The 27,731-nt window shown below is 41.6% G+C and overlaps 1 protein-coding gene across 1 annotated transcript in view; it reads left to right on the top strand.

The window, feature by feature from the left end:
• The window catches only part of UBE3C (ubiquitin protein ligase E3C), a 2,314,788-nt gene that overhangs the window by 315,822 nt on the left and 1,971,235 nt on the right, over nucleotides 1-27,731 (top strand). Inside the window, exon 6 of the mRNA XM_044064789.1 lies at nucleotides 686-801. Coding sequence (XP_043920724.1) covers nucleotides 686-801 — 116 coding nt within the window. The remainder of the gene's footprint in view (nucleotides 1-685; nucleotides 802-27,731) is intronic.

Below are 27,731 nucleotides of genomic sequence, written 5' to 3' on the forward strand. Positions count from 1 at the left end.
AAAATACTTAAAATCTCAAAAGTGGCTCCTTTCTTCTCTCAGTATTTTCTCCTCTTGGTAGGTGCTTCAGCAACAACTATCAAGTCCATCTGAAGTAACAAGTAAAGAAAATGTTCAAAAATTGAAAATGCCACCTTATCCTAAAAAAGTGTGACAGGCTTTATAGCGTACATGAAAGCCACATTTAGTTAGTCTGATTTGTTTAAGTGGGTGAGGAAGGCTGAAGTAAGACCCTTTTTAGACACTACTCAGCCCCAAGGCAATACAAAACAAGCAATTAAACAAATATACAGTCATCATTAATAGAATAGCTAGGCATTGAAAATAACAACACAACATTTTTAGCATTGGTAGCATCAGCTAACTATCCAAATGTGTATAAAATGTAATGGTATGTTTTGAAGTAAACTGAAAGTGCTCACTTACATGAGATAAATAGTTTGGGAGATTTGGAAGAATAAAGATATTCCAGTGAATGATTCAGATGTAAAGCAAGCAGATGAAATAAAAACATGTTAAAGATCTGCTTAAAATCTAAACTTTATGGAATGTTCTTTAAGAGAATATTGAATATTATGGATAGTAGAAATGAATGAGGATAAATGTTAATGCTGCACTATGTGAAAATGCATAAGTCTGCTTCTTTGTATTTAATTTTCTGATGTCATACAATTTCATTTTTTAGATTTGGCTGTGTCAGAATTTGATTAAGCACAACGCTCACTTTGTGAAACAGCTGGCTGGTCCTGATAGACTAACATGTTTATATCAAATAAAAAGGCTTCTGGGGTTAAATTGCAGGTAAAGTATGTTTTCTATTAGTGAGTCTTGTATAATAAAAATTAAATTGTAGGTATATTGAAAATGCAATTCTATTTTATACTTTTTTGTCTACTGCATGGTGTAGCAGACGTAGTAAAGTACATCATCCAGTTGTTTGATAATATCTCATTTGGTGAACTAACCAACTGTACATTTTTAGAGTATAACTTGTAATAAATGAATTAACAAAAACTTATTACAGCCTTACTCCTCAATATCCTACTGCAGCATCCTCTGTTTAAATGTTAAGAGAAAAGCTCTTTCACATTGTTGCTAGTCTGCAAGTCTTACATACAAACACTTATTTCTGATGAGTGTACTGATGCTGAAAACATTTGCATAATTCTAATAAGTGGCTTTATGATCACTAGACAAAGCTAGAATAGCTACTTCGCCTTCAGTATTTTGCACATTTCTGTGACATCATCACTGCTCAGGTCCACTGCCATTCATAGATTCATAGGATGATACTAGGCTATTGGCCCAGATGCCGTTATATGCTTAGCCAAGAATTTTGCCCATGTTCTCTCAAAGTCAGCACCTATTTCCCTTGTCCAGCAGGGGCACAGGTGGGATCCCAGGGGTGTATTTTCTGTTTTCCATCCAGTCCAGCTTCCTCCTAAAGAGGGATAGAGAGGTACTCTGCTTTACATGGAGAGGGAGTCTATTCCACAAATGGGGGAGTCTTTCGAATGCAAATCTATCCCTGCCAACAAGTTCTATTAATGTTACAGAGGAGGCTAAGGCCTTGCATGCCAATTGCTTGAGTGGAGTTTGTCTTACGAATATGCATCAACTCCATCAAGGCTGGGTCTAAGATGGCCTTGTATGCCAGATGCAGGTCACCTCTGAGCAGTCTGTGAGAGAGTGAGTAAAGGTGCAGAGCTTTTAGCCTATCCGTATATAATGGGTATTTGAGACCCTGGATTTTCCTGGTCAGGAACCTCTGTGGTCTCTCCAACTGCTGCATGTGCTTGGCAAGGTACATGCTGAAGGCGGCATTGTACTCGATAATGGGTCTGATAAGAGAGGAGTACAGGGATGTTGTGACCTCTTTGTTCCTGGATGAAATACCCTTATTTATGAGGTGGGCCATGCAGAAAGTCCTCTGTACAACGGAGGTGATGTGGTCAAAAGTGAGGTTGCTATCAACCTGGGTGCCCAAGTCCATCACGACTGATTGTGTGCTTAGTATGTTGTTTTTAATGTGACAATTAGTGGGCATCCCATTTTCCCCCAAAGGAGATAATGATGCATTTCTTGGCATTCAGTTTGAGGCCATGCTTCTGGCACCAGTCATTAGTTTGGGTAAGGCCCTCTTCGGGATGTTCACACCACTAGAGGAATTTAAAACGGCGCCCAGCTTGCAGTCATCTGCACACTTGGTCAGCCACAGACCACTGGTTTTGCCTTGTACTTCAGAAAAGTATATCCCAAACAGTAGACCGATCCTTGTGGTACACGGCTCGTTATGGGTCTACTACTAGAGGTGGCTTCCCCTACTTTGACTGAGTGAGTTCGATCAGTGAGCCAGTTAGCTACCCATCTGGTAACATACAGGTTGATGCCTAGCTTGGAGAGTTTATCTATTATGCCCGAGTGGGGAATAGTGTCAAAAGGCTTTGACTAGGTCAAGGTAGGTGGTGTGCATTGTCTTCCCCTCGTCCATGGCTTTTGATGACTGTTTTGAAGAAGTTGGCCAAGTTTAATAGGCTTGCTCTCCCTTTGACAAAACCAAACTGTGTGGGGTTAAGCGTTTGGAGATTGCTAATGTCCTTGTTTATAAGGTTCATGATCATGGATTCCATGGCCTTGCAGATCAGGCTAGTTAAGCTGATGGGCCTGTAATTGCCGGGGTCAGTGGACACACCACCTTTGTGTAGAGGGATGACATTGGCTGTCCTCCATTCAGCTGGGACAAAGCCATTGCTCAGGCTTTGGTTGAGTAGGGTGTCTTATGGAGTTGACAGCTCATGCCGGAGTTCATGTAGGATACAGCCAGGGATGTTATCAGGTCCCATGGAGACTGTATTGTTGCCTTTGAGGGCATTAAGGACCTCCCTGGTGATGAGGGGATGGGGGCAGGTGCTGGGCATGTCCTGGTTTACTGATGGGGGGGGGTGAAGTTTTTACTGAATCTGTCTGCCAGTGGGTTGGCTATATCTATGGCACGTGTGTATTGTGGTGTTATTGACCACCAGTTCAGAGCAGATTTTTCTGTTACCTTTGAGACTGCGGACATACGTGAAGAAAGCCTTGTGACTGTCCTTAGTGGATGTGGCCAATTTGGACTCGAAGTTAGCCTTAGAGGATTTCACCAATGACCTTATTTGCTTGCTCAGACAAAGGAGAGATTGCTTTCAACTTGGCACCTGCTCCTTCTTGGCCCTGGACAGCAGTTTATTCCTTGTGTTATAGAGTTTGTTTGTTGCTGCTGTCCACCAGACAGGTTTACTCTTCTTTGAGGAAGATGATTTGGTCCTGTCAGGTATTACTGAGTCCATACAGCTATGTAGGTGCTCATATAGTTTTTTGGTGTAGGCCTGAACATCAGTGCTAGTTCCAGCTGAAGGGACAGTGGTTGAGAAGCTGCTTATACCTGCTCTGAGGAGATTGTAGTCAGCTTTGTTTGACCCTGACAAGGGAAAGTTTTGATGTTTTAGGGTTTCATTACCAGCTGTTACCTCATTGAAATATATTTATTCTGAGCCCCCCAAGCCTTTCTGTGTTGGAGGGAAGCCTTCTAGCTTATCAGTGGGAGTGGTAAGCATTAGGTAGCCTATCTACCACAAGAGGAGTGGTTCCTGGCCCAGAAATTGTAGCTATTGGCCGTTTCGGCAGTTTTTTCCCATCTCTTTCAACATTCTGGTTTAAAAGCCACACTTGCGCTTATTTCCCACCTTTCCTGTAACTAGCCTAGTCCAGATACAGAGTTGCTGTATCTAGGACTGTTGGCAAGTTTCTGAGCCCCACAAGCCTTTCTGTGTTGGAAGAAAGCCTTCTAGCTTATCAGTGGGAGTGATAAACACTAGGTAGCCTGTCTACCACGAGAGGAGAGGTTCTTGGCCCAGAAATTGTAGTTTATTGTCCATTTGGACAGTTTGTCCGTCTCTTTCAACTTTCTGGTTTAAAAGACCACATCTGCGCTTGTTTCCCATTTTTCCTGTAACTAACCTATTGGGTAGCACTAGAAAGCCTTAAACTGATACAAGCCTTCTAGCTTAGAAGAGAGACTTTGGAGTGATTAAGTATCAGTTTTCTGTACTTTCTTGCTGTACTTAAATGTTTTCTGCCTATACGCAGATTTTCCAGCGTTTATTGTGATTTAAAAGCTTGTTTTTTTCACATACTGTACTTATTTGACTGTCTGCACTTTTAAAAGTTGTTTTTGTTTAAATAATTTAACTGTTGTAGGCTACACACTAAAGTGCGATAGCCTTTTCTGATCGTTTGTAGTCATTTAAAGCTGTTTAAGTGTATTTTTTACTGTTTTTGCCTTATCTTTTCGAATAAACAAAAACATTCCTTGTTTCCCGCCTTTCTAAGCTAGTGTAGTCCAGTTTTCAGGCTAGTGCCGAATTCAGGGCTTTGATACTAGTTTCTGAGTTGCCCATACCTTATTTGGATAGAAGGAAGTTTCTCTGTTCACCTGTGAGAGAGGGGAGCTTTGAGCAACCTATCTGTCCCTGGAGGAGTGTTTCCAGCCCAGAAGTTAGTAGTTTATTGGCCATTTTGGGCTAATTTCTATCTCTTTCATTTCCCTACTATAAAAACCGCATTTGCACGGTTTTGCGCACCGGGCAGTGCCGGTTAGCTACAGCTAAATTATTCCCAGCTCTACTAAGTCTCCTCTTAGTTTTTCCCTTGAAACTAGTCTAACTCTCAACCTATGCACTCAAAAACCATCTTACAGCCCAGCACTTGCTCAGACCTAATAGCAAGCATACCCTGACACTGATTTCCCAGCAGGACAAGGCTCTTTATTCACCCCTCACCAACCAAGTGACTAAGCAGCTCACCCTACTATTCAGGCATAACCAAAGGGCAACTTCAGGTGCACTCTCCAGTCCAGCTGGTGAATCTGGGTATCCTGAGGCAATGTTACAACTGCCTCATGTACACAGACAACCCTCTCCTTCTACCACAAAATGCTAACATATTCGAGAGATGCAATTATACAGCCAAGCTGGAAGCTAAGCTGTCTCCACCCAAGACTGGAACAGACAGTCAAGAGGAGAACTTGCACCACACCTCCAGCTGCGCACACAACTACTAAAACAGCACTGGCAAAAAATACACGTAAGTACACAAAATCATACTCGGAGGCTCTAAATAAAAACCTGCAAAAGCATCAGAGACCTCCAAAGCAGACACCCAAACAACCCGCACTTCCCGTTACAAACTAGACAACACATAAAACACAAAATCAGTGTGCTGCACAATCACAGCCCTTAAGGCGAAATAACATGTCTAACACACTAGTAATAGGTGACTCTGTAGTCAGGCACACTGACGTCCCACTCACTAGGCTGGACAAGCAGAAGGTTACTGTTAGCTGCCTTTCGGGAGCCTGAATCTGCCACATAACACAAGCACTCAGGTTACTCCAGAACAAGTACAAATATGACTCTGTCATTGTTCATGTTGGTGTGAATGACCTGAGACGTACTTCCCTGGACTACATGAAAAGAGACATGGAAGAGCTCTCTGATCATGTAGCCCAGGCGGGTATGAGCCTGACCCTGAGTAGCATCCTGCCCTCACCAAGAATGATACCTTAGTGTAAAGAAAAAATGATCAATTTCAACAATTGGCTTAGCTTCTGGTGTCATTCAAAGGGGATCCAATGTCTGTCAGCCTGGGATGACATGTTCGACAAGCCGCGTTGCTTCGCAAGAGACGGCTTGCACCTGTCACCCCTAGGCTTTCGAATACTGGCCAAGGGTCTTGCTGCCCCCATAGTGCCTTTTTTAGGCAAAGCTCAAAAGTCAAACCCACCTCCGTAAACAGCACACTTAACAAAAAACTGAGGGTTATGCTACTCAACGCCAGGAGTTTAAATCTCAAAATGCACAAGCTCGAAGCACTCCTCAGTATGGAGAACGTCGACATCTGTGCAGTAACTGAAACCTGGTTTAAGGCTCCAGAGAGCACCCCAGCACTACTGGGCTACAACTCATACCACACGTTTCGGCCACAGAACACGGATTGAAACACAAAAGGAGAGGTGTATCCATATTCATCAAGGATGCCTACTCCTCCAGGTTAGTGGCGCGCAGTATGATAACTTTGAGATCGTCCATGTGCAACTGACATCGGGCAAATCTGCAATGCAAAGTGTGGCCTGCTACAGATCACCCTCCATGACCCAGGACCACCACTCTACCTTTCTGGAGACACTGGGAAACATGAAGGTCCTACCGAACACCCTGATATTGGGCGATTTCAATTACCCTACCATTCACTGGGAAAACTACTAGAGTACAAATTCCCAGGCCCAGCACTTCCTGGAATTCATCAACTCAAACGCCCTGGATCAGCTGGTAAACTCCCCTACCAGAGGTGAAAACATATTGGACCTGGTCATCACCAACATGGGCGACAGGTATACCACACCGGAGGTCAACCTGTCACTGGTTAGGTCAGACCATAAACTAATCAGTCTGGATGTCCACACCCCACCACCACCCCCAACTAAGGAAACCACAGTAAAAAACTTTTCTAAAGGAAACTTCACCGTACTTAAGACAGAGGTGGTAAGTTTCACAGCCCCCATGCTGAAGGATAACGCTGCCCAAGATGCAGAAACCTTTACAAATGCACTCTATGAGCACCTACAAGGATGCATGGATCATGCCATCCCTAGCAAAACCAAGACTCACTCCTCTAAGAGAAGGAAACCAGTTTGGTCGACCCCTGCAATAAACAGGCTATACAATAAAAGGAGGAAACTAATTCAGAAAAAAAGCAAATCCCAAGAAGGAAAGACATCCTGATCAGTATCAGAAAGAAACTAAGGTCCCTCATGAAATCATCCAAGGCTAACTTCAAAAGAAAAATAGCCAAGAATTCAAAAGATAACCACAAAGCCTTCTTTAGCTATGCTAAGAATCTAAGTGGCAACTCGCAGATATGCACTGAACTAGTGCAAAATAGCACAAAATATACTGAACCTACTGATATTGCCAACATCCCGGCAGATAGATTCAGTGCAAACTTCACCTCCTAAAGGGCCCACAACAATTCCGAAAAAGTGTAATGTCCCAAAAATCACAGACGCACAGGTGAAAACAGCCCTTTCAAAAGCCAAAAACACAGCGTCAATGTGACCAGATGGTGTCCCAGGCTGCGTCTTGCATGAACTACAGAATGAGCTAACCCCCCACCTAAACACACTGTTCAACCTCAGCCTCTCCACAGGCTATATGCCCATAGAATGGCGCACAGCAATGGTTATTCCTCTCCACAAAGGAGGGGCCACAACTGACCCTGGTAACTATTGCCCCATAAGCTTGACTAGCCTGGTCTGCAAGGCTATGGAGCGCATCATCATGGAACTCATTAACAAAGACATTGGGAACCCCCAAACACTTGACCCGGCCCAGTTCGACTTTGTTAAGGGCAGATCATGCCTACTAAACCTAGTTGACTTCTTCAAGACCGTCACCAAGGCCATAGACGAGGGAAAGGTGGTTCACACAGCCTACCTTGACCTCGCCAAGGCTTTCAACACCATTCCCCACTTGGGTATTGCAGAAAAACTCACCAGCCTGAACATAAACCCCTACATCATGAGATGGGTTGCCAACTGGCTTACAGACAGAACTCACATGGTAAGAATAATGGGCTCCAGGTCCGACTCTAAACCAGTCACAAGTGGTGTCCCGCAAGGCTCAGTCCTGGGGCCCCTACTGCTTGGCATATACTTCTCAGAAGTACAGGCAAACACTGGAGGACTATGGCTAACTAAGTTCGCCGATGACTGCAAACTGGGAGCCATAATTGACTCTCCGGCTGACACGGACATCCTCCAAAAGGGCCTTACTGAGATGGACATCTGGTGTCAAAGTCATGTCCTCAAGCTAAGTTCAAAAAATGCATAGTCATCCCGTTTCCGAAAAACAAAACACCCACGAATTACCACATAGGTGGCAGCCCATTAATACAGAAGAGGTAATAAGAGATTTGGGGACCCAGGTAGATAGTAATCTCTCCTTTGACAATCATATTGCCAAAGTAGTTAGGAAATCCTTCTATGTGGCCCATCTAATTACTAAAGAGTTCTCATCTAGAAATAAAGAGGCTATGGTGCCCCTCTACTCGTCACTCATTAGACCCATCATAGAGTACAGTGCCCCATTTGGGATGTACCTCACAAGACACTTCCAACAGCTGGAAAGACCACAGAAGTACCTCACCAAGAGGATTACTGGCCTCAAACATATATCCTATGCAGCCCGACTGCAAAAACTCCGGCTGTGCTCAGTGGCATATCGCTTACTCAGAGGTGATCTCTGCCTGACTTATAAAGCCATGTCCAGCTCAGAATTGATGGACATGCTCCACCTAAAGAAATCCAAGTCACTGCAAGCCATGCGCTCTAGTGAGCTAAACCTCACCACAACACTAAATAGAACACGGTGGAGGGATAGATTCCTGTCACAGAGATTCCCCATGCTTTGGAACAAAATTCCAAATTACATCAGGCAGAGCCCTTCACTAACACTCTTCAAGAGAAACCTTGATGAGTGGATGGGTAACAGAAAATACATCCCATGGGATCACTTCATTGGCTCTGCTTGACAGAGGATCAGTTAATTAATCAATGGGGCAGTGAAAGCCGACACACTCTGGCTAGGTCTATAAATGCCCTCGAGCAGATAGCCTAGTACCTACCTATGATCCTAAGAAAATGGGCAGAGAAGACAGTGTCACTTGAAGGAACTTGCAGGATTACCAAGTTCTTACTCTAGACCCATAATCAAAACACCTCATCCCCTTATCCTAGATTCCTTCACCATTATCCATTATTTATTTGCTTAAAACTGACTTTACCTGACAATGATTTGACCACCTGTGATTTGTTAATTTAGAGAGAAATGCTGTGGTGGTGATTGCCTGTTTCTGCAGATAACACTGTTTTCAAAGGCAGGTAGATCTTGAATCTGTTAATTTAGATTACGATGTGTTGATGTTTTCCCCCATATTCTTAGCCCTTGTATTACTGTTTGTGTATGAGATTTTGTATGACGTCATTGACATCTTTAAAAATAACTTGGTATATGTGATAAAAGAAGTATATGTGTTCTTCGTGTTTCACTGTTGCAGTCATTACATTTGGGTTATCTGCTTGCAGGTAGCCTTCAATCGGCTTGATTAACAAAGTCTTGGGTCCTGCTTCGGTTGCTGTCTCTTCTTCCGTGACATCAGGTCGTCAGGGGTATAAAACATGCAGCCGATGTCATTACATCAGTCTTTCTTGCTGTGCGGTGCCCGAAGCAGAAGCAGTTCGCAAGTGCCAGTCGGCCGACTCCTGAAATTTTTGTTTTTGAGTTTCAGAACCGAAGTCTTCAACTAAAAGCGTTGGGGAAACTTTTCTTGCTCTAATCCGATGTCAGTAAAAGTAAATAATTGCATTTCTTGTGGAAAGCAAATACCTCATAAAGATTTTAATTCATACTGTATTCCTTGCCTAGGCCCTGACCACGATGTACCTCGCTGTCGGTTTTGTGCCTTATTTAAGCCATGAACTATCCGTCGTCTGTATATTTGCGCTTCTAAATTTTTTGGTGCTTGGTTCAATTATACTGATATGTCTTCGGTAAGCCATCCAACTACCGACATTCTGAAGAAACGCAAAGATAAAGTCAGAGACAGGCCACCCAGTTCGCTGGTACTCAGTGAGGTGCTTTCGCAGCCCCTGATACCCGCTACTTCAGATTCGCAGGCCTCTACTGTGACCCATTCGGAGTCCGGTATGCCACGACATGTTTCAACTGTGGAACCTGCGGATGTCTCTACCTTAGATGGGTCCGGAGCCGCTGTGCAGGCACTGGCTTCTGAGGGTGTATTCAGGCCTACTGACTTGCATATTAAACCGGCGCCATCTTCTTCTTCTTTAAGGCCTAGAAAACTGATGCCCAGACCGCATGGTCAGGCCTCTATGCCTAAAGAACAAATGATAAGAATGACTGAAGACCTTATTACTTTAATCAGGGGAAGCCAACCTTCCCCCTCTAAGAGACCTAGGACTGAGTTTGCTTATGATACTTCTGACAAGGATTCTGAAAATTCTGTTTCCTCTGATGACCAGGATTTACCCTTATCTACCTATGAAGATTCTGATGCTGACGACTGTATTCCCTCTGCTTCCCTCCCCAGAGGATTTCTCTTTTGGTGAAACCTTGCATACTCTGAGAGCTTTTTCGCTGGGAAAATCAGGATGATTCTAAAAAGAGGCTTAGGGATTTCTTACTCCTGCCCCAGCACAGGCCTTTAGCTATACCTCCTGTACTGGACATTGTTGATTATGCTTTTTTCGGAATCTAGCATGGCCACTGACTCTTTACCTCCTGCTTCCAGAAAACCTGATAGGTATTACAGGCTTCCTGACTCTCACAAGTTCCTTTGCAAAAATCCTACTGCGGATCCTGAAACCAGTTCACAGGGACCCAAGGGCATTAAAGCTACTACTGCCAAAAATCCTACCCCCTCTGATAGAGACTCCAGGGCGCTGGATAGATGGGGTAAGAAGGTGTGCACTTCTGCAACTTTGGCCATTAGGGCCTTGAATTGCCAGTTTCATATGTTAAAGTATCAGCTGCATATTATTGGATTGCTTAAACAGAAAATGATGTTGACTCCTGATTGTGCTGAAAATAAGGATTTACAGGATTGTATGCATTCTGCTGAACAAGTTGGTAAACATACATTGCAATGTGGTTTTGATTCACTAGAGGCATCTTGCAAGGCTGCGGTAACTGGGTCTGTACTTAGAAGGCATGCTTGGCTTAAGGAGCAATCCATTTTCAGATCATGTTAAAGCGAAATTACTGGATGCTCCCTTAAATCAGGGCCACCTGTTTGGCAACAAGGCAGAAGAAGTTCTTAAAAAGATGGAGGAAAAAGCTAAATCTATGCAAACTGTTAAAGACTTTTTACAAGTGCAACCTCCAAGATTTAATAAGTATTGGCCTTCTAAGAACTGGTCCTTTCCTGCCTCTTCCAGACCTTCTCAGTCCAAACCCAGATCCAGCAGAGCACCAAAGCTTCAGTCCCAGGGGACGCACAGGACTAAGCAGTGGGGGGGCCTCCACTTCCAAATTTGGGAGTAATAAAAACCCCCTATGGTAAACTGTCTCAATGACTTCTTTTTAAAACTTCCAAGCACTTTTCAACTGACTGGCCCTTTGGGGGGAAAGATTGCACTTCATGCAAAGAACTGGGCACTCATTACCCAGGACAAATGGGTTTTTAATATAGTGTCCCAAGGAAACAGATTTCACTTCCACACGTCACCAACTCCAAGCGGTTGGCCGGATCTACCTCCAAATCAGTGGGAAGAGGCCCAAAAGCAAGTACTCTCTCTCTTAAGCATAGGGGCTATTCAGTTGGTAAAAGAAAAGAAAAAGGGACAAGGTTTCTACTCTAAATTTTTCCTGGTACCCAGAAAAGACAAGTCATGGCGTCCTTTCCTGGACCTGCCTACTCTAAACACCTTTTTGGTGATTCCAGAATTCAAGATGCTGAGTGTTCACCAGTTGCTTCCTATGCTAAGCAAAGATGCCTGGTTGGCATCACTAAATTTAAAGGAAGCATACCTGCACATCCCAATCAGAGAATCTTGCAGACGATACCTACGCTTCAAAGCAGGCTACATGCACTATCAGTTCTCTGCACTGCCCTTTGGCTTATCTACTGCGCCCAGGGTATTCACAAAGTGCCTAGCTCCAGGCATTGCATTTTGCAGGCAAAGAAATATTTAAATATACCAATACCTGGACGATTGTCTAATTCAGGCAGAAAACCAGGACATACCTTTGAATCATCTGGCTTTTGTACAGAAGGTGCTAACTTGTCTGAGGTACACCATAAACGAAAAGAAATCACACCTGGTACCCTGTCAACAAATTATATTCCTGGGAGCAAGCTTGAATACAACTTCCCAGATGGCTTTCCTCACGCCAGAGAAGCAAATTCACTTGACAACCTACTTCAAACAGGTGGTCACAAAAACCCTGCTATCTACAAGGCAAATACTACAAGCCTTGGGGTTCATGTCCTCCTGCATTCTTGTAATTCCATATGCAAGACTGCATAAGAGGAAACTACAATGGTATCTAAAAAGCCTATGGTGTCAACATTCTCAGGATCTAGAAGCAATGATTCCTATCATTCCTTGCCTACGCCTAGAGTTCCTTTGGTGGGCAGAGATCTGCCATCAAAACAAGGGACTACCATTCACACTACCCCCTGCCGCCCAAACCCTAACAACAGACGCATCAGACTATGCATGGGGGGGGGGGCGCACTTGGCAGGGAAATGCATTCAGGGCAAGTGGAACCCAATTCAAATGCACCTTCACATCAATCATAAAGAAATGTTAGCTGCACAGAATCCTCTGAAAGCCTTCAAGGACCACATTCTTCCAGGACAATTAATGGTAAGGATGGACAACACCACTGTTATGTGGTACATAAACAAGCAGGGGGGTACACATTCTTACCCCCTCTGCCGACTAGCCATGGCATTGTGGGGAACACAGCCTTGAGCTACCAAGTACATCTACAAGCTCAGTTCCTGCCAGGAAAACTAAATACACTGGCAGATGGACTAAGCACAACCCTCGTGGACCCACATGAGTGGAAAGTGGAATGATTTTCAACATGTTGACAAGCAAATGGGGGAGCCCAGATATAGACCTGTTTGCCTCCCCCCAGAACTATCAATTGGAAACATTTTGAGCAAGGACTCCCCACAGACATGCTTGGAAAGTGGATGCTCTGTCCTTCAGCTGGAAAAACCTATCAGTTTATGCCTTTCCTCCTCTGCTCTCCAAAGTACTACTAAAGCTCAAACAAGACAAGCCAAGGATGATTTTGATTGCACCAGCATGGCCATGCCAACATTGGTACCCCCTCCTGCACAGTGTGTCACTGTTGGCCCCATGGCACCTGCCTTAGACTCCTACCCTGCTTTCTCAGCAGGGGACCCAGATTCTGCACCCTCAGCTTCAAACACTGAACCTAGCAGCCTGGCTAATTACCTAATCTCTCATTTACTATCCGTCAGTAAACCATTGATGGATGTTATTTTAGAGGCAAGGAGGCCTAGTACTAGAAAATCTTTTGCTGAAAAATGGAAAAGATTCTGTGCCTGGAACCAATTTCAAGGGATGAGCACAGCAGTGCCCAATTTACCTCAGATTTTACAATACTTAACTGAAATGCTTCACAACAGCCTGTTTTTTTTCCTCAATAAAAATTCACACCTCAGCTATTTCAGCTCATTATAACACCGAACCTCCTCTCTTGTCTCTTCCACTGCTCAAGCAGTTCCTCAGAGGGGCCAAAAATCTAAGAGCACCCAGGAGAGCTCCAACTCCAACCTGGGACCTTAACTTTGTATTGGAGAAACTCACCCTTCCTCCTTTCGCGCCAGCTGCTACTTCATATTTAAAATTCCTTTCTTGGAAAACAGCTTCCCTTTTAGCCATCACTTCAGCAAGAAGGGTATCTGAATTACAGGCCCTTATGGCAGTGGAGCCTTTCATCATCTGTCATGCGGACAGGGTGTCCCTCAGGACCTATCCCTCTTTCATGCCAAAGGTGGTATCCAGTGTGACCTTCAATCACTCCATTCATTTGCCTACCTTCTTTCCTAATCCACAGAACAAAGGGACATGGATACTGTACTCCTTAGATGTGCACAGACAGCTTAGATTCTACTTGGACAGGTCTAAACCTCAAAGGAAATCTGAACAACTGCTGGTGGCATTTGCTGCAGGGACAGAGGGGAAGGCTATTTCAAAGCGAACTGTCTCCAAATGGATAGGCCATTGCATTCACTTCTGCTTTAAGCACCATGGAAAACCTATCCCACAGGGGATCATATCCCACTCAAGCAGGGCTGCATCTACCTCTACACCCTTTCTCAGAGGCATACCTACCAGGGACATCCTAGAAGCTGCAACCTGGAGTTCTGTACATACTTTCACCAAGCAATTACCATTTACCAATTTTCTCTAAATCCAGAGCTGGCTTTGCCACTGCAGTTTTGCAGGGCCTTATAGCAGGTCCTAATGCTATCTAAATTCCTCCTCCCATCCTTAGCTTTGGGAATCTACCCAAATGTAATGACTGCAACAGTGAAACACGAAGAACATAGTACAGTTGTGTACACTTACCATAAATGTAGATGTTCGAGTGTATTCACTGTTGCAGTCCTGGTAACCGTCCCTCCAGCTCTCTGACTTTGTTTGGCTCTACCTTTTCTCTCCTTTTCAATGCTTAAAAGCTTTTTGGTGTATTTGCTTTTTTGTCTGAGGTATAACCTTGTATATTTATAGATTTAATTGCTTCCCATTAGGGGGGGCACCTGACATCTGGGGCAAGAAAAACTGATGTAATGACGTCGGCTGTATGTTTGATACCCCTGATGACCTGACGTCATGTAAGAAGAGACAGCAACCGACGCAGGACCCAAGACTTTGTTAATCGGCCGACTGAGGGCTACCTGCAAGCAGATAACCCAATTGTAATGACTGCAACAATGAATACACTCGAACATCTACATTTATGGTAAGTGTACACAACTGTACTATTCGTTTGGCAGTAGATGTAGAATTGTAGCTAATCTAATTTTTTTTCTACAGTCTACTTTTTTTGGGGATACTATTCAGTCACATAGGCACGCTTCTGGTATTATCACCACCTGAAACATGTATTGGATTGCTTGACACCTGTAAGGTTCCTACCTCTCCCTCTTTGTGCAAGTTAGTATCTATCTGGGCATTTGTGTCCTGCAAAAATAAATAAATAAATTAATTAATGTCCTGAGATTTTAGGACAAAAATACTTAGTAAGTTTTCTTTAATAGTTGTATAAACAAATATTTTGTATCTGAAACACCTAATGAAACCACATAAACAGTTTAAGTGCTACAAGAGTAAGCTTTTATTTTGGCAAAAAAGTGAAGTTCTGTCCTTTGCACTGGCCATAGGTATAGTTTGTCCTGTAAAAATCTCACATTCCTAGAAAAAAAATGTCCCACTTTGGGCAGTTGAAAAGGTGGCAGACCTAGGAGCCTTCTGCATACTGTTTTTGGGGGAGGGGTACAGTTAATGCTGGTTTTATGAAGTTTTAGACATGCTTGCTTTTCAAAGCCACAGTTTATTTAACATCAGTATATTTAACTTCATGCCGACTGTAGAAATCAGAATTGTTTTTTTTTAACCTACAGATTTTTGGGGGAATTCATAATAAAGAACTGCCCAAGGTAGTAAAAGCAATAAAATATTGTACAGACAAAACCAGAACTATAAATTTCCAGTTTCTTCAACCAAAGTATACATGCCAGCACAGTATGATTACAGGTTAGAAAAAAGATAGACCACAGCAATTAATAGTCTTTATTCAGGCAAAGATTAGGGAGTCTAAAATGAACCATTTATGACAAGCAAACAACTTTGCTTTTATGTTACATGCCCCAGGTTCTCCTGGTTTTATTTCCTGCATTATAGCAAAGGCTTCTTCATTTGAGGGTGCAATAAAGTATAACTCTGGACTGCCTCTCATTCCCTCTATCATGACAGACGCCTAGCAAAAAAAGAGCTGGAGGAAGTTCTTCCAGCTGGGGAGAAATCTTAACACAGATTCCACTTCTTTCCTCTATTGCTGTAGACCTGGGTTCTACATCCTTGTACCACCAATAGCTGGGAGAGGAACCTGGTAACATCCTACTCAGTCTAAGAGAAGTATAAAAAAAACTTGAACAGACACTGCTAACAAAAGAAACAAATCTTATAGATTTTGTAGTGTATCCTGGGAGGTATAAAATCTGTGCAAGCCTTCAAGGAGATATGTGTATTTAATTTATTTTCCCACAAAACCCTATACCTATTTGTGGCATGTATTTTTGTTGGAGTCAGAATTCTGTACATCCTACTTGTAGTCCCCATAACCATCTCTGTCCACTCTTTTACACCAGTCCACCATCATATCCTGCTGAACCAATCTGTTTTCAGATGAGAGCCAATCCTTTACTTAAATTTATGAACCAGTCTCATAGATAGTTGATCAGAGGGGATCAGAGATCCCTCAGTAACCCTTTTGCCCTTTCATGGTAGCATCCTTTTCCCTACCCCTAGGGCATCTTAGAATTGTAAAGAGGGGGATATCCTGATTTGTGGAAGAAGCACATAGTTGGCTGCTCCTCAACCAGAGGCATTAACTATTGCACAATTATCTTCCACCCAGGTAAGTGTATTGCTTTCACTAAAACCTCACTGAGCAAGTTTCAAAAATTCAATTGCAGTGGAACCCCCCTAGTTTCTGCACTCGTCCTTGGAAGCCCCTTATCAATTTTTTATAAAATTCAGCCATACCACCCAAGTTAGCCTTGAACAAAGAACTCACCCTGACTTGGTAGCCCACCCTTTGTTGGCTAAACAACATACTCAGTCTAACAGTTGCAATGTATTAAAACTCAGATTTTGAAGTTGCTGCCCAGTTATATATTGGAGGCAGGGGTTGGATGCTGAAGATTTGAAAAAGTGCTGAGAGTGTAACATTTGTTTGTGATACAATCCATCTTTCTTTTGGGAAGATTCTTGTGGTAGTGCAGTGAGTGAGTTTTGGCTTTTCACTGACATCATTCAGCCTTTTTATTTTTTCTTCCAACCCTTTTGAAGGGTCCCATGTATGATGACAGCATTTATATCATAATGCTTACCTTCTGCAATCGCCTTTTGGTGTGTACCACATGTCAAAATAGTGTTATCCTGCACCATCTTCATAGATTATTACTGGGCTAACAATCCGGGGGAGCCTTCCTCAGCTTAGCCAAGTTTTTCCAAAAGAATAATGATGCCCTGTACCCATACAGGACAGTGAGAGACGGACATTTATAAGCTACCTCTCTCCATAAGGGACGTAGGTGCTAGGTCCTGTGTAAGTTTTCTGTTTTGCATCCACTGGCCTACGTTGCACTTAAACTGGGTGTAGAACAGAACGTGTGTTGTAACTTCAAGAAGCATTTCCAAGTGTAAGCACGTGCATATAAGTAGTGAGCATGTGCAGGCAGCAATGCCATTTTGAGAAAACAGCCAGAATGTTAACATGTATGAGTGTAGTAGTCAGTCTGTTTATACATTTATTTAAGTTTGAGTTGCTAAGCCTCAACCCTGATGTGTTTGTGTATAATAAAGCTGCTTGAACCAAACACACAGCTGTTCATCTGTTTTATCTTGACTGGACTAGCGACATCATGTCAAAACCAGGATTAAGAGTGCAACTTCTTCAAGCCATGAGGTGCAGAGTTGACGGTGAGGGTATATTGGGCAAGTTGTGTGATGTTCAAACGATTAAAAAGGGCCAGAAATGAACTTCAGGTACCAGAACTTGCAGAAATTATTTATTTTGTAAAGGAAACAATACGGAGCATTCGTAAGGCACAAAATACATTATTAACCAAACGAGTAGCACAAAACACATTATTAATCAAACGAAAGGCACAAAACACATTATTAATTAAACAAAGTTTTGAAACTACGATATTTGATAAAACTGTCAGAAATGCTTATATGAGGTTCAGAACTACCTCTGGTTTGCATAACCATCATGTTTAAAGTAAAACGAGCACAAGAAAAATATAATGAACATGATAAGAGGTTAAATAGGCATAACAAGTACAATAAAAGAAAAAAAATAAACTTTAAAAAGCAAGGCGACTGCATGTTTTTTAGTAAACGACCATATTTGGGCATATGCTGTTTCGCATTGACTGAAGCCAGTCAAAGCACAACTAGAGTTGTTGGAAGTATCTCAGAGTGTGCAAAATGTTTGCAGTTTGTGGTTTATTATGGTGCAGTTATTTCAAAGAGTTTGCTGTGTGCAAAGTACAGTTATTTTGCAAGGTGCAGTCAAAGTACAGCTATTTCGAAAAAGTTTCATGTGCTGTGTACATTTGTTCACAGAGTGCTGCCATTTCAAAGTGTTTCTTACACTGTACAGAGTTATTTTGCAGAGTACAGCCATTTTGAAAAGTTCTTGTGCTGTATACAGTTCATTTGCAAAGTACAGTCATTTTAAAGTATTTCTTACACTGACAAAGGGTGTTTTCGCAAAATACAGTGATTTTAAAGTGTTTTTGTACTATGGAGACTTATTTAGCAAAGTGCAGTTATTTCAGAGTCTGTTGTGCTATAGGGCATAATTACAAGTGTGACGACCGTGCCCTGGCCCAGCAATCAAGGAACCTCAATCCTCACCACTAACACCAGGGAGGTTGTCTCCTATAAGAGAAAAGGATAACTAATACACACAGTAAAGTACAATTTCCCTTAAGTGCACACAGCGATCACAGTCATTCTGGGGCTGGTTGCTCCCTTGCTAACCAGGTCGCCAATAAGACTCCCCACTGGCACAGCTATAGGGTCCAGGTCTCAGTCTAACTGGGCAAGCTAAAACCTCTAGTACCCTGTCTGTACAACCAGTGCTTCGTGCCCCTGCCAAGTAGCTGACACAACACACACACACTTTGAGATAAGTATTTATACAGCTTCACAGACACTCCTGGGAAAGGCTGACACAGATTCTCCAACTGTGCCCCTTTACCCAGACTATACAGTAGTAATTACTGCCACCATCCAGTTAATAATATCAGCTACTAAAAGGCCCTTAAAAGGGTGTCCAATTATTACTGTGCAATATTAATATCCAGTGGTAGTATGACTAACAGACAAGGCTTACTTTAGTGGCCTATTACAATGACCTCTATAAATACGCAATGTACTCTAGAGCTTATCTCTACACAAATCAGCCACAGGTCGAAGGTTTTAAAAATGTTTAATAATAAATAATTAAAACACAAGACAAAACTACTACACCACAGAGATATCTAAGAGTTCAGAGATCACACAGAAACTTAAATAATACAGTAGGACAGGTCTGATTTCAAATAAAAATACCTAATTAATCTTTACTAGCTTTAGCTATTCCTACAATAAATCACAGTGCTAAAACATACATGTGAGCAAAAGGCAGAGTGTTGATAAGCTGGATGTCCAAAGTCAAAATGCTTCCAGGTCTCTTGTGAGAAATGGTATTTAAACATTACTAACAAACATGTCTCTAACGCCCTCCCAAAATTACATCATTTGTGACACTTAGGTTTTCCCAGTATTCATATTGCATTATCTTAACACCTTGTCTGAGTTCTCGGGCCACAAACTGCATTATTCATATTGCATTATCTTAACACCTGGTCTGAGTTCTCAGGCCGCAAACTGCATTATTTAGCAATCTAACACCTCGTCAGAAACTTACAACAATACAAGACATTTCACATGTATATGCCAGCAGAAACCAGAGCAATAAAGCACCTTCCACATCTAAATTCTGGTCATAAACTTTAGCCCTAAAACAATGGGCATAAAACCTACATCCAGCAGCAGTGGAGCCGAATTCTAATATGAAAGGATCACAACATGCTTCACTAGGCCAGTAGAGTGCAATGTTGTCACATATTTTGCAGTTCCACATTTCACAGTAATCTTTTACACTCAAGAAAACATGCCTGTATTTTACATTTATTTACAAATGCCAGAATTATATATCAAATTCTATTTGACTAGGCTGGCAGCCTTCGCCTATCTCTCCCCAATCGTCACATCTCTTCCCCCCCGGGGAACTCAAGCAAGTTTTTTAAGTGCCTCTTGAGAAACATCGCTTGAGAGTGTCAGGTCTATCTTGGTGTACCTCACCCCATTCCTTGTCTTGAGAGCCCATCTGCATTGGCATTGCTATTACCACTGCGATGCTGCACTGACATATCATATGCTTGCAACCCCAGACTCCATCTTAGCAACTTGGCATTTTGCTGACTGGCTCTGTTTACACTCAAGAAAACATGCCTGTTTTTTACATTTATTTACAAATACCAGAATTATATATCAAATTCTGTTTGACTAGGCTGGCAGCCTTCGCCCATCTCTCCCCAATCGTCACAACAAGTTCTGGCATATATGTGTGTGTGTGTGTGTGTGTGTGTGTGTGTGTGTGTGTGTGTGTGTGTGTGTGTGTGTGTGTGTTTGTATGTGTGTGTGTGTGTGTGTGTGTGTGTGTGTGCGCACGCATGATCGTACATAATTTCAATCACCTTCACTACTGTGTGTTGATATGGCAGAGGCATTTCGCAGACCCAGTCCACTTGTATTTGATCATAAGAGAGTATTTGAGCAGCAGTACAGTATTTTCATACAAGCAGCTTTTTCTGACAAAGATACGCGTGCGAGTGCATTTATTTTGCTTAACTTAGCGGGGTCAGAAGCCATTTAAAGAGAGCATTCATTTGCGTGTGCAGCAGCAATATATGCAGGAGAGGGGAAACCGCCATATTGTTGTATCAGCTGAATTAAGAGAGGACCCTGAGTGCTTGAAACGTAAATTTAGAGACATGTGCAACTGTCAGACAAATGTTACAGTAGAGAGGCACCTATTTTATACAAGAGACCAAAAGCCAGGAGAAACTTTTGCAGCTTATATCACTGACTTGAGAAATAAAGCTAAAACATGCAGATTTGGTGATTTGAAAGACAAGATAATAAAGGACAGGCTTATGTGTGGTGTTAATAATGCTGCAGTGAGAAGTATTTTATTTTGTGACAGTGATTTAACGTTGAGCAAAGCTATAGAGATTTGTCAAATTCACAAGTTCTCAGAAAGGCATCCAAGTACGCTTGAAAGTGAAAAGAGCATGGTTTCAGCAGCCTCTACAGCAGGCGTAGACAGCATGTGGCAGCTGCAGCCCCAGCAGGTTTTCCAGGGAGGACCCTTAACTTTCTAGCAAATTCCATGACTAGCTCAGTAAAACAGGCATGCTCATTGCAGTGTAAGGGTGAGTCAGCAAAACTCAAGCCAAGTCAAGTCTTGTTAACTGTTATAACTGTAGTGCCTGTCATGAGTCTAAAAGAGAGGAGTGCTTAGCATTTGGTCAGCAATGCCACAAGTGTAAATAATGGAACCAGTTTCAAAAGTTTTGCAAATCAAGCAAGCCTCATTCACTTATTAAGAAAGGTCACTGAAAAAAGCAATTTGATCTTATTTAGAAAGGTGCAACCCTACTGTGTAGATGGTGTATCAGTGATCAGTGAAAATGTAATGCAGTAAATTTATTGCCAAAAAACAAAGTGGTTTGTACTGCCCTGATCAATGGTAAACGCACGGAGCTCAAAGTGGACCTGCTTCAAAGTGTAATGTTGTCAACAGAAACATTTGCTAGAGTAAGAGCTGGTAAACAACTTAATTTGGCTAACTGTGCAAATCTTGTTGCTTATGGAGGTGAAGAGATTCAGACCGAAGGCTCAGTACTGCTTTCATGCTGTTCGGCTAGGAACAGTTACAGCTTGCAATTTTATGTAGTCAGAAGACCTCTGTAGTCATTATTAGGTCTCAGAGACAGTTTAAGAATGAAACTGCTTTCTTTTACCAAAGAACTCCATCATGTAAGCACATGCCCTAGTTCCAGCTTCACTGAGGGTATTGTCATGTTTTTGATGACAAGCAAGGCAAACTTCTAGTTGTGTACCCTATGAAAGTAGACCCAGAGGTCAGTCCAGTGAGGAGAGGTCCATTAGCTATGCAGGACAAAGTCAAGGTCCAGTTAGACAAGATGATGCAGCAAGGTGTGATTTGTTCAGTCACAGAACCAGCTGAGTGGGTGTCTTCCATGATAGTTGCTCATAAGAAAAGCTGAGATGAAATCAGAATATGCATTGACCCAAGAGACTTGAGAAAAGCATTAAAGTGACCTCATCATCCTATGCGTACAGTTGAGGAGGTTGCCGCCCTCATACCAAGTGCCACTGTTTTTTCTGTCTTGGATGCAGAGTTAATTTTGGCAAATAATACTTGATCACAAGTCTTCTCAACTGACTACACTCAGCACACCATTTGGTATGTCAGATTTCTCAGAATTCCTTTTGGAATAAATTCTGCCAGTGAAGTCTTTCAGCTTCCACTGGAGCAAATTTTTTCGGGTTATCTGTGTGTTATAATAATGGATGATTTACTGGTTGGAGGGAATGGAGAAGCAGAGCATGACATAAATCTCAGGAAAGTTCTGGACAGAGCATGTGAAGTGAACTTGAAGCTCAATCCTCTGAAATGTAAATTCAGGCTACCAGAAGTTACTTAGGTAGGTAATTTATGTACCAGTACAGGCTTATGACCAGACCCTTCTAAACAAGCAGACATGAGATACCAGCTCCAGACGATGTCCAAGCCCTACAGCGTTTCCTTGGTATGGTTAACTGTTTGGGCAAATTTATCCCTGACTTTAGTGAGTTATCAGAGCCTTTAAGAGAGCTGGCATGCATAAATATTGCCTGATATAGTTGTAACAGCACCAGAGAGCATTTGATAACCTCAAACAGCAAATTCACAACCTTCCCACATTGAGATACTATGATCTCCACAAACCAGTAGTTCTTTCCTGTGATGCTTGAAAGTTCAGTCATGGTGCAGTTATTCTTCAAGAGGGCAGACCAGTTTCCTGTGCATCTTGAACTGTTACCCACACTGAAATGCAGTATGCTCAAATTGAGAAGGAAATTTTGGCAGTTGTGTTCGCACGTTAGAAGTTCCATGATTATATTTATGGCCAAACTATCCAGATTGAAACTGATCATCCTCTAGTCACTATTTTAAAGAAGCCTATGCATACAGCTCCAGCAAGACTACAAATAATGATGCTCAGATTATGGAAATACAACTTCAAAATGTTCTATACAAAAGGCAAACGTCTTTAAATGGCTAATACCTTATCCAGATCGTCCAGAAATACCACAGAACAGCTTGTTGCAGAGAATTTTGACTTTGATGTCATGAAAGTGTGTAATTTTTCTACCATGAGACTTGATGAGCTGAGAGATCATACAAAGACTGATCCAGTTTTGCAGAAGCTCAACCACTTCATCAATGTTGGATGGCTGTCAAAGGAATCTTGTATACTGCCAGAAGTACAACCTTATTTTCCATATAGAGATGAGGTGCTGATGGAAGGTGGTATCATCTTCAAATGTCCTAAAGTTATTATTCCTACTTCCTTACAACATGAATACATTCAGATTTTGCATCGTAGCCACCCTGGTTCCGAAGCTACCAAAGAAAGGGCGAGAAGATTAGTATTTTGGCCTTCTCTGACAGAAGACATTGATAAAGTGCTTTCATCTTGTTTAGTAAGCAATAATACTAAACCGCATTTGCAAAAAGAACCACTTCAGGTAAGCCAGATTCCTGAACTACCATTGTCAACAGTAGCCACTGACATATTTGAGTGGAACAGTCAGTATTACTTAGTGCTGATAGACTCTTATTTGAACTGGTTTAAGATCGATTTGCTACCTGGTCTAACGTCCAGTGCTGTTATTACTAAGTTGAAGCGTCATTTCTCAGTCCATGGTAGTCATGCAGTTATTTCTGACAGCGGTACCTAGTTTGCCAGTTAATTATTTCAGAAATTTGCAAAAGAATGGGACTTGATCCATATTACTGGTAGTCTGGAATACCCACAGTCAAACGGCCTGGGTGAACGTGCAGTACAGAGTGCAAAGCAATTACTAAAGAGGTCAAAGCGTGACAATACCGATATCTTCTTGAATTTACTTAATCTAAGAAATATACCCCGTGACAGCCAACTTGGCTCACCTGCTCAGAGACTTCTGTCTAGGCAAACCAGAACAACCTTGTCTATCAGTTCTAGTTTGTTGGTGCCTAATGCTAAAAACACTAGAACAATCAAAGCCCATCTCTTTAAGAAGAGTTTCTTTCATAAGTCCAGCTATGATAAAATGAGCAGATTTCTTCATTGAAAGAAGGAAAAGAAACCGTGAGGATGCAAATATCAAAAGGCTTTGATGGAATTGTCAAGTGAGCGGTATATGTACTGAGCTGAGATCCTACTTTTAGTGGAATCTGAGGGTATAGAATACAGGAGAAACCGCAGGCATCTTCATCACAGTGTCTGAATCAATATTGCAGCATCATATATGTGATATGGACTCTAGATCTCAGAGCAACCCAGACAATGTTCATACTGAAGAATGTCTCAGTACCTATTCCCGTTCCTGATGATGTCCCAGATGTCCCCAGAGTTGAACATTCCTTAAAGACATTCCCATTGCTAGATCCAATTCTGATTTTATGCTACACGATCAGATCGTATTTCAAGACATAGTGTAAAATACACAGCAACCTGGACATGATTGTTTTATATGTGTTTAAGTTTGAATGATTGCATGTTAAAGGATCATTTCTATATAATTGCATGTCAGTGAATACTGTCATATAGTGTATGACCTATTTCTCAAAGATGGAGGATGTAGAACAGAGGATGTGTTGTAACTTTAAGAAGAATTTCCAAGTCTAGGCACGTACATATAAATAGTGAGCACGTGCAGGCAGCAGTGATATTTTGAGAGAGCAGCCAGAGTGTTAACATGTATGAGTGTAGTACTCAGTCTGCTTATAAATTTATTTAAGTTACTAAGCCTCAATCCTGATGTGTTTGTGTGTAATAAAGCTGCTTGAACCAAACTCACAACTGTTCGTCTGTTTTATCCTGACTGGACAAGTGACACTGGGTAATAGACGAACTCAGCTTCACATGGATGGGAAGCCTGTTCTGTAGGAGGGGCAGTCTCCGGGACATGTATCTGTCTCTCCAGCATGTTCTGTTTAAGTCACAGACAAAATTCAGGTCCCTAGACCTTGTATTTCTGGTACTGTTTGATTTATGAATATGTAGGAGATTCATAAGTTTGGGGGTTGCAGATGGCTTGTAAGCCAGGCATAGATCACCTCTCTATAATCTGTAGGAGACTGAGTAGAGGGTAAGGGCTTTATGACAATCTGCATAAGGCAGATTTATTACGTCTTGTATTCCTTTTTGTAAGGAACCTCATAAGTTGCTCTAATTCCTGCATATGCCTGGTCAGGTACATACCAAAGGGAGGAAAACTGGGCTTGTCTGGGATTTGAATATAACCACAAGTAAACAAAGCACCAAATCAGATAAAAAGACCACCAGGCGAAGAATCCATGCACTTTATTACTCTGGCATCTCAGCAAAATCAGCCTTCAAGGAGTATAACATTACAAAACAATCCACCTGCCTATATATCCACATCAATTAATTAATAAAACAATTAATCAGTTACTAAACTTCATTAGACATCTCCAATTCATTTCTGCATTTAACCCATTCAGGATCATAGTATCATACTTTAAAATATAAACAGACTCTTTCAACAATAATTCATTTTTCAGAAATTCATCACCATCTGTATAAACATTTATTTTTTCTAAAATAGAACCTTTAAGCCCTCACTATTTCCTCCATGTACCTGATTAAAGTGCATCGCTACAGAGCTTTCATTTTTCACATAATATAGGTCTCTTATAAATTATGCTTTCTGTATTGCAACTAAAACAACCCTTAGTTTGAAATTTCATACCATTAATTTTATTAAAACTTTGTGTAATATGCTTACAAGCTTTACACCTAACACAACTGTTTGTTCCATAATTAATCAGATTTTTATTCATTTTTACCACAGGAAAAGTGCAAATAGTTTTTGCTAAAAAATCTTTCAGATGTCTACTTCTTCTGTATGAGGTAGTAGGTATCCCTTTGATATTTACACTAATCTCTCTAAACTGTGTGATATACCCCCAGTAAAAGTGTAACAGTTTCATCTGTACTGGGCTAAAACTACTGTAAGTAGTAGTGAAATACTTAATTTCCCTTTCATCTTGAGTCCTATCTCTCTGCCTATAGCCTACTCTTTTATTCCTATTTTTATTGTTAATCTTCTCCCAACTCTTATTTAGTATCTCATTACTAAAACCCCTCTTTTTAAACATTTCCATAGTCCTACCTATTTCTTTATCCAGATCTACTTCATTGTAACACAGGTGGATTGTTTTGTAATGTTATACTCCTTGAAGGGTGATTTTGCCGAGACGTCAGAGTAATAAAGTGTATGGATTCTTTGCGTGGTGGTCTTTTTGTCTGGGATTTGAACCTGAAACCTCTCACACCCAAAGCAAGAATCATACCCCTAGACCAACAAGCCACAAAATATATTGAAATTCCCTGACCAGGAATCAAATCCTGGCTGTGGCAGTGAGAGTGCCAAATCCTAACCTCTAGACCACTAGGGCTCCCCTTCATTTCTTTTTCCTTCATAAACCATTGGCTAATTGACTTTGCTTTCAGTTCTGGAGCTGTTTACTTCTCATTTTGTCCTAGTTGTCCTCATAGTTGCATTTAGAAACATTTGTCTTTGAAGAATTGGTTATTATGTTTGCTGATTTGGAGGGAGGTTTGAAATGTAATCATTTGTGTACTGTTGTGTAAATTTGCTTAAGTTATACATATTGCTCGTAAAGGCTTTCCTCGGGTTAACTTAGGAAATTGTGAACAAAGCCATAGAAAAAAGGAGATGAAAACCCCTGTAGTCATTTAGTTTAGATATGGCTGCTAAGCAAGAGGGTTCCAAAATATTAGTGAAAGTTCGTGTGTACTAAGAACTGTATGACAATTTTTTTTTTTTTTTTGTTAAAGGTGACAAATCTAGAAGGTAAAGAAAGGCAAACAGGAATGGGAAAGTGATCAAAAATAGAGAGAGAGTAAGAGAGAAATGAAAATAAGCTTCTTCAAACCTGATAATAATGCACTGTACCCATGAAGGCCATCATAGGGAAATTTTAGCGCATCAAAAAAAGATGAAAAAAGCACTACCTGTGTCAGTCATTAAGGAGAAGGTAGAGTTTTCTTTAATAGTGAAATTTTTAAATGAACATCTGACTATTAAAATACATGCTGATACAAATTTTGTTAGTGAAGAAGTCTTGCAAAATAAATTTTAAGTAATTTTTTGTGTCACTCTTGCAGATTATAGAATGGTATTGGAGCATTTTCTGTTTTCACTAGACAGCTGTTTTTCAGTGCAGATGTAAATCTATTTTGGCTTTTACAGCTGCTTTGCAAGGATCTGTATTACTATAGTGCAGGAAGGATTACGGACCCATGAAACATCATGTCCTGCAGTCCAACATATCACAGACTTGGAAAAAAAATTGAGGTGCCCTGTGCAGCTGTGGCTGTGTCAGCTCATCAAAGAGATATGCTTACTCTGTCTTTTTTTTCCACACAAAACTTCATGAAACTCACTTTCTGGGCTTTTAAGTGAAACTACATTAACTTACAGCAGACAGAGGCTTCTGGAAATTAAGCAGTTTATAGTTTCATGCTGCTGGCTAAATTCCCTGCAGTTGACCGAGTTCCTGGGGCCTACTATAATTACAGAAATATTGGAGCTGTGTATTTTAACCCAACATGCCTTAAAATGCCTAAAACATGAGACAGAAGGTTCTGGAACACTCAGGACAAGACAGAAGAGGAAAAAATGTCAGAGAACCAGAAAAAGGGGCTGCAGGGCTGGAATTGTTGCAAAGCTGAAAACTAATCCTCACAGGCCTGCTCTGCCTTCAGATGTCAAGCTTTGTGCAGAAAGGCCAAGGGAGGCAGAGTCTATGTGAATGAAAGATTGTGTAAGAACTGTGAGATTGTTTAGTCACATTGCTCTGATAATCTAGAGTTCCACTCCTTAAAATGCAAGCCCTTTT

This window comes from Protopterus annectens, chromosome 3.part0 (genome assembly GCF_019279795.1).
Source record: "Protopterus annectens isolate FY-2018-M chromosome 3.part0, PAN1.0, whole genome shotgun sequence".
Taxonomy (NCBI): domain Eukaryota; kingdom Metazoa; phylum Chordata; order Ceratodontiformes; family Protopteridae; genus Protopterus; species Protopterus annectens.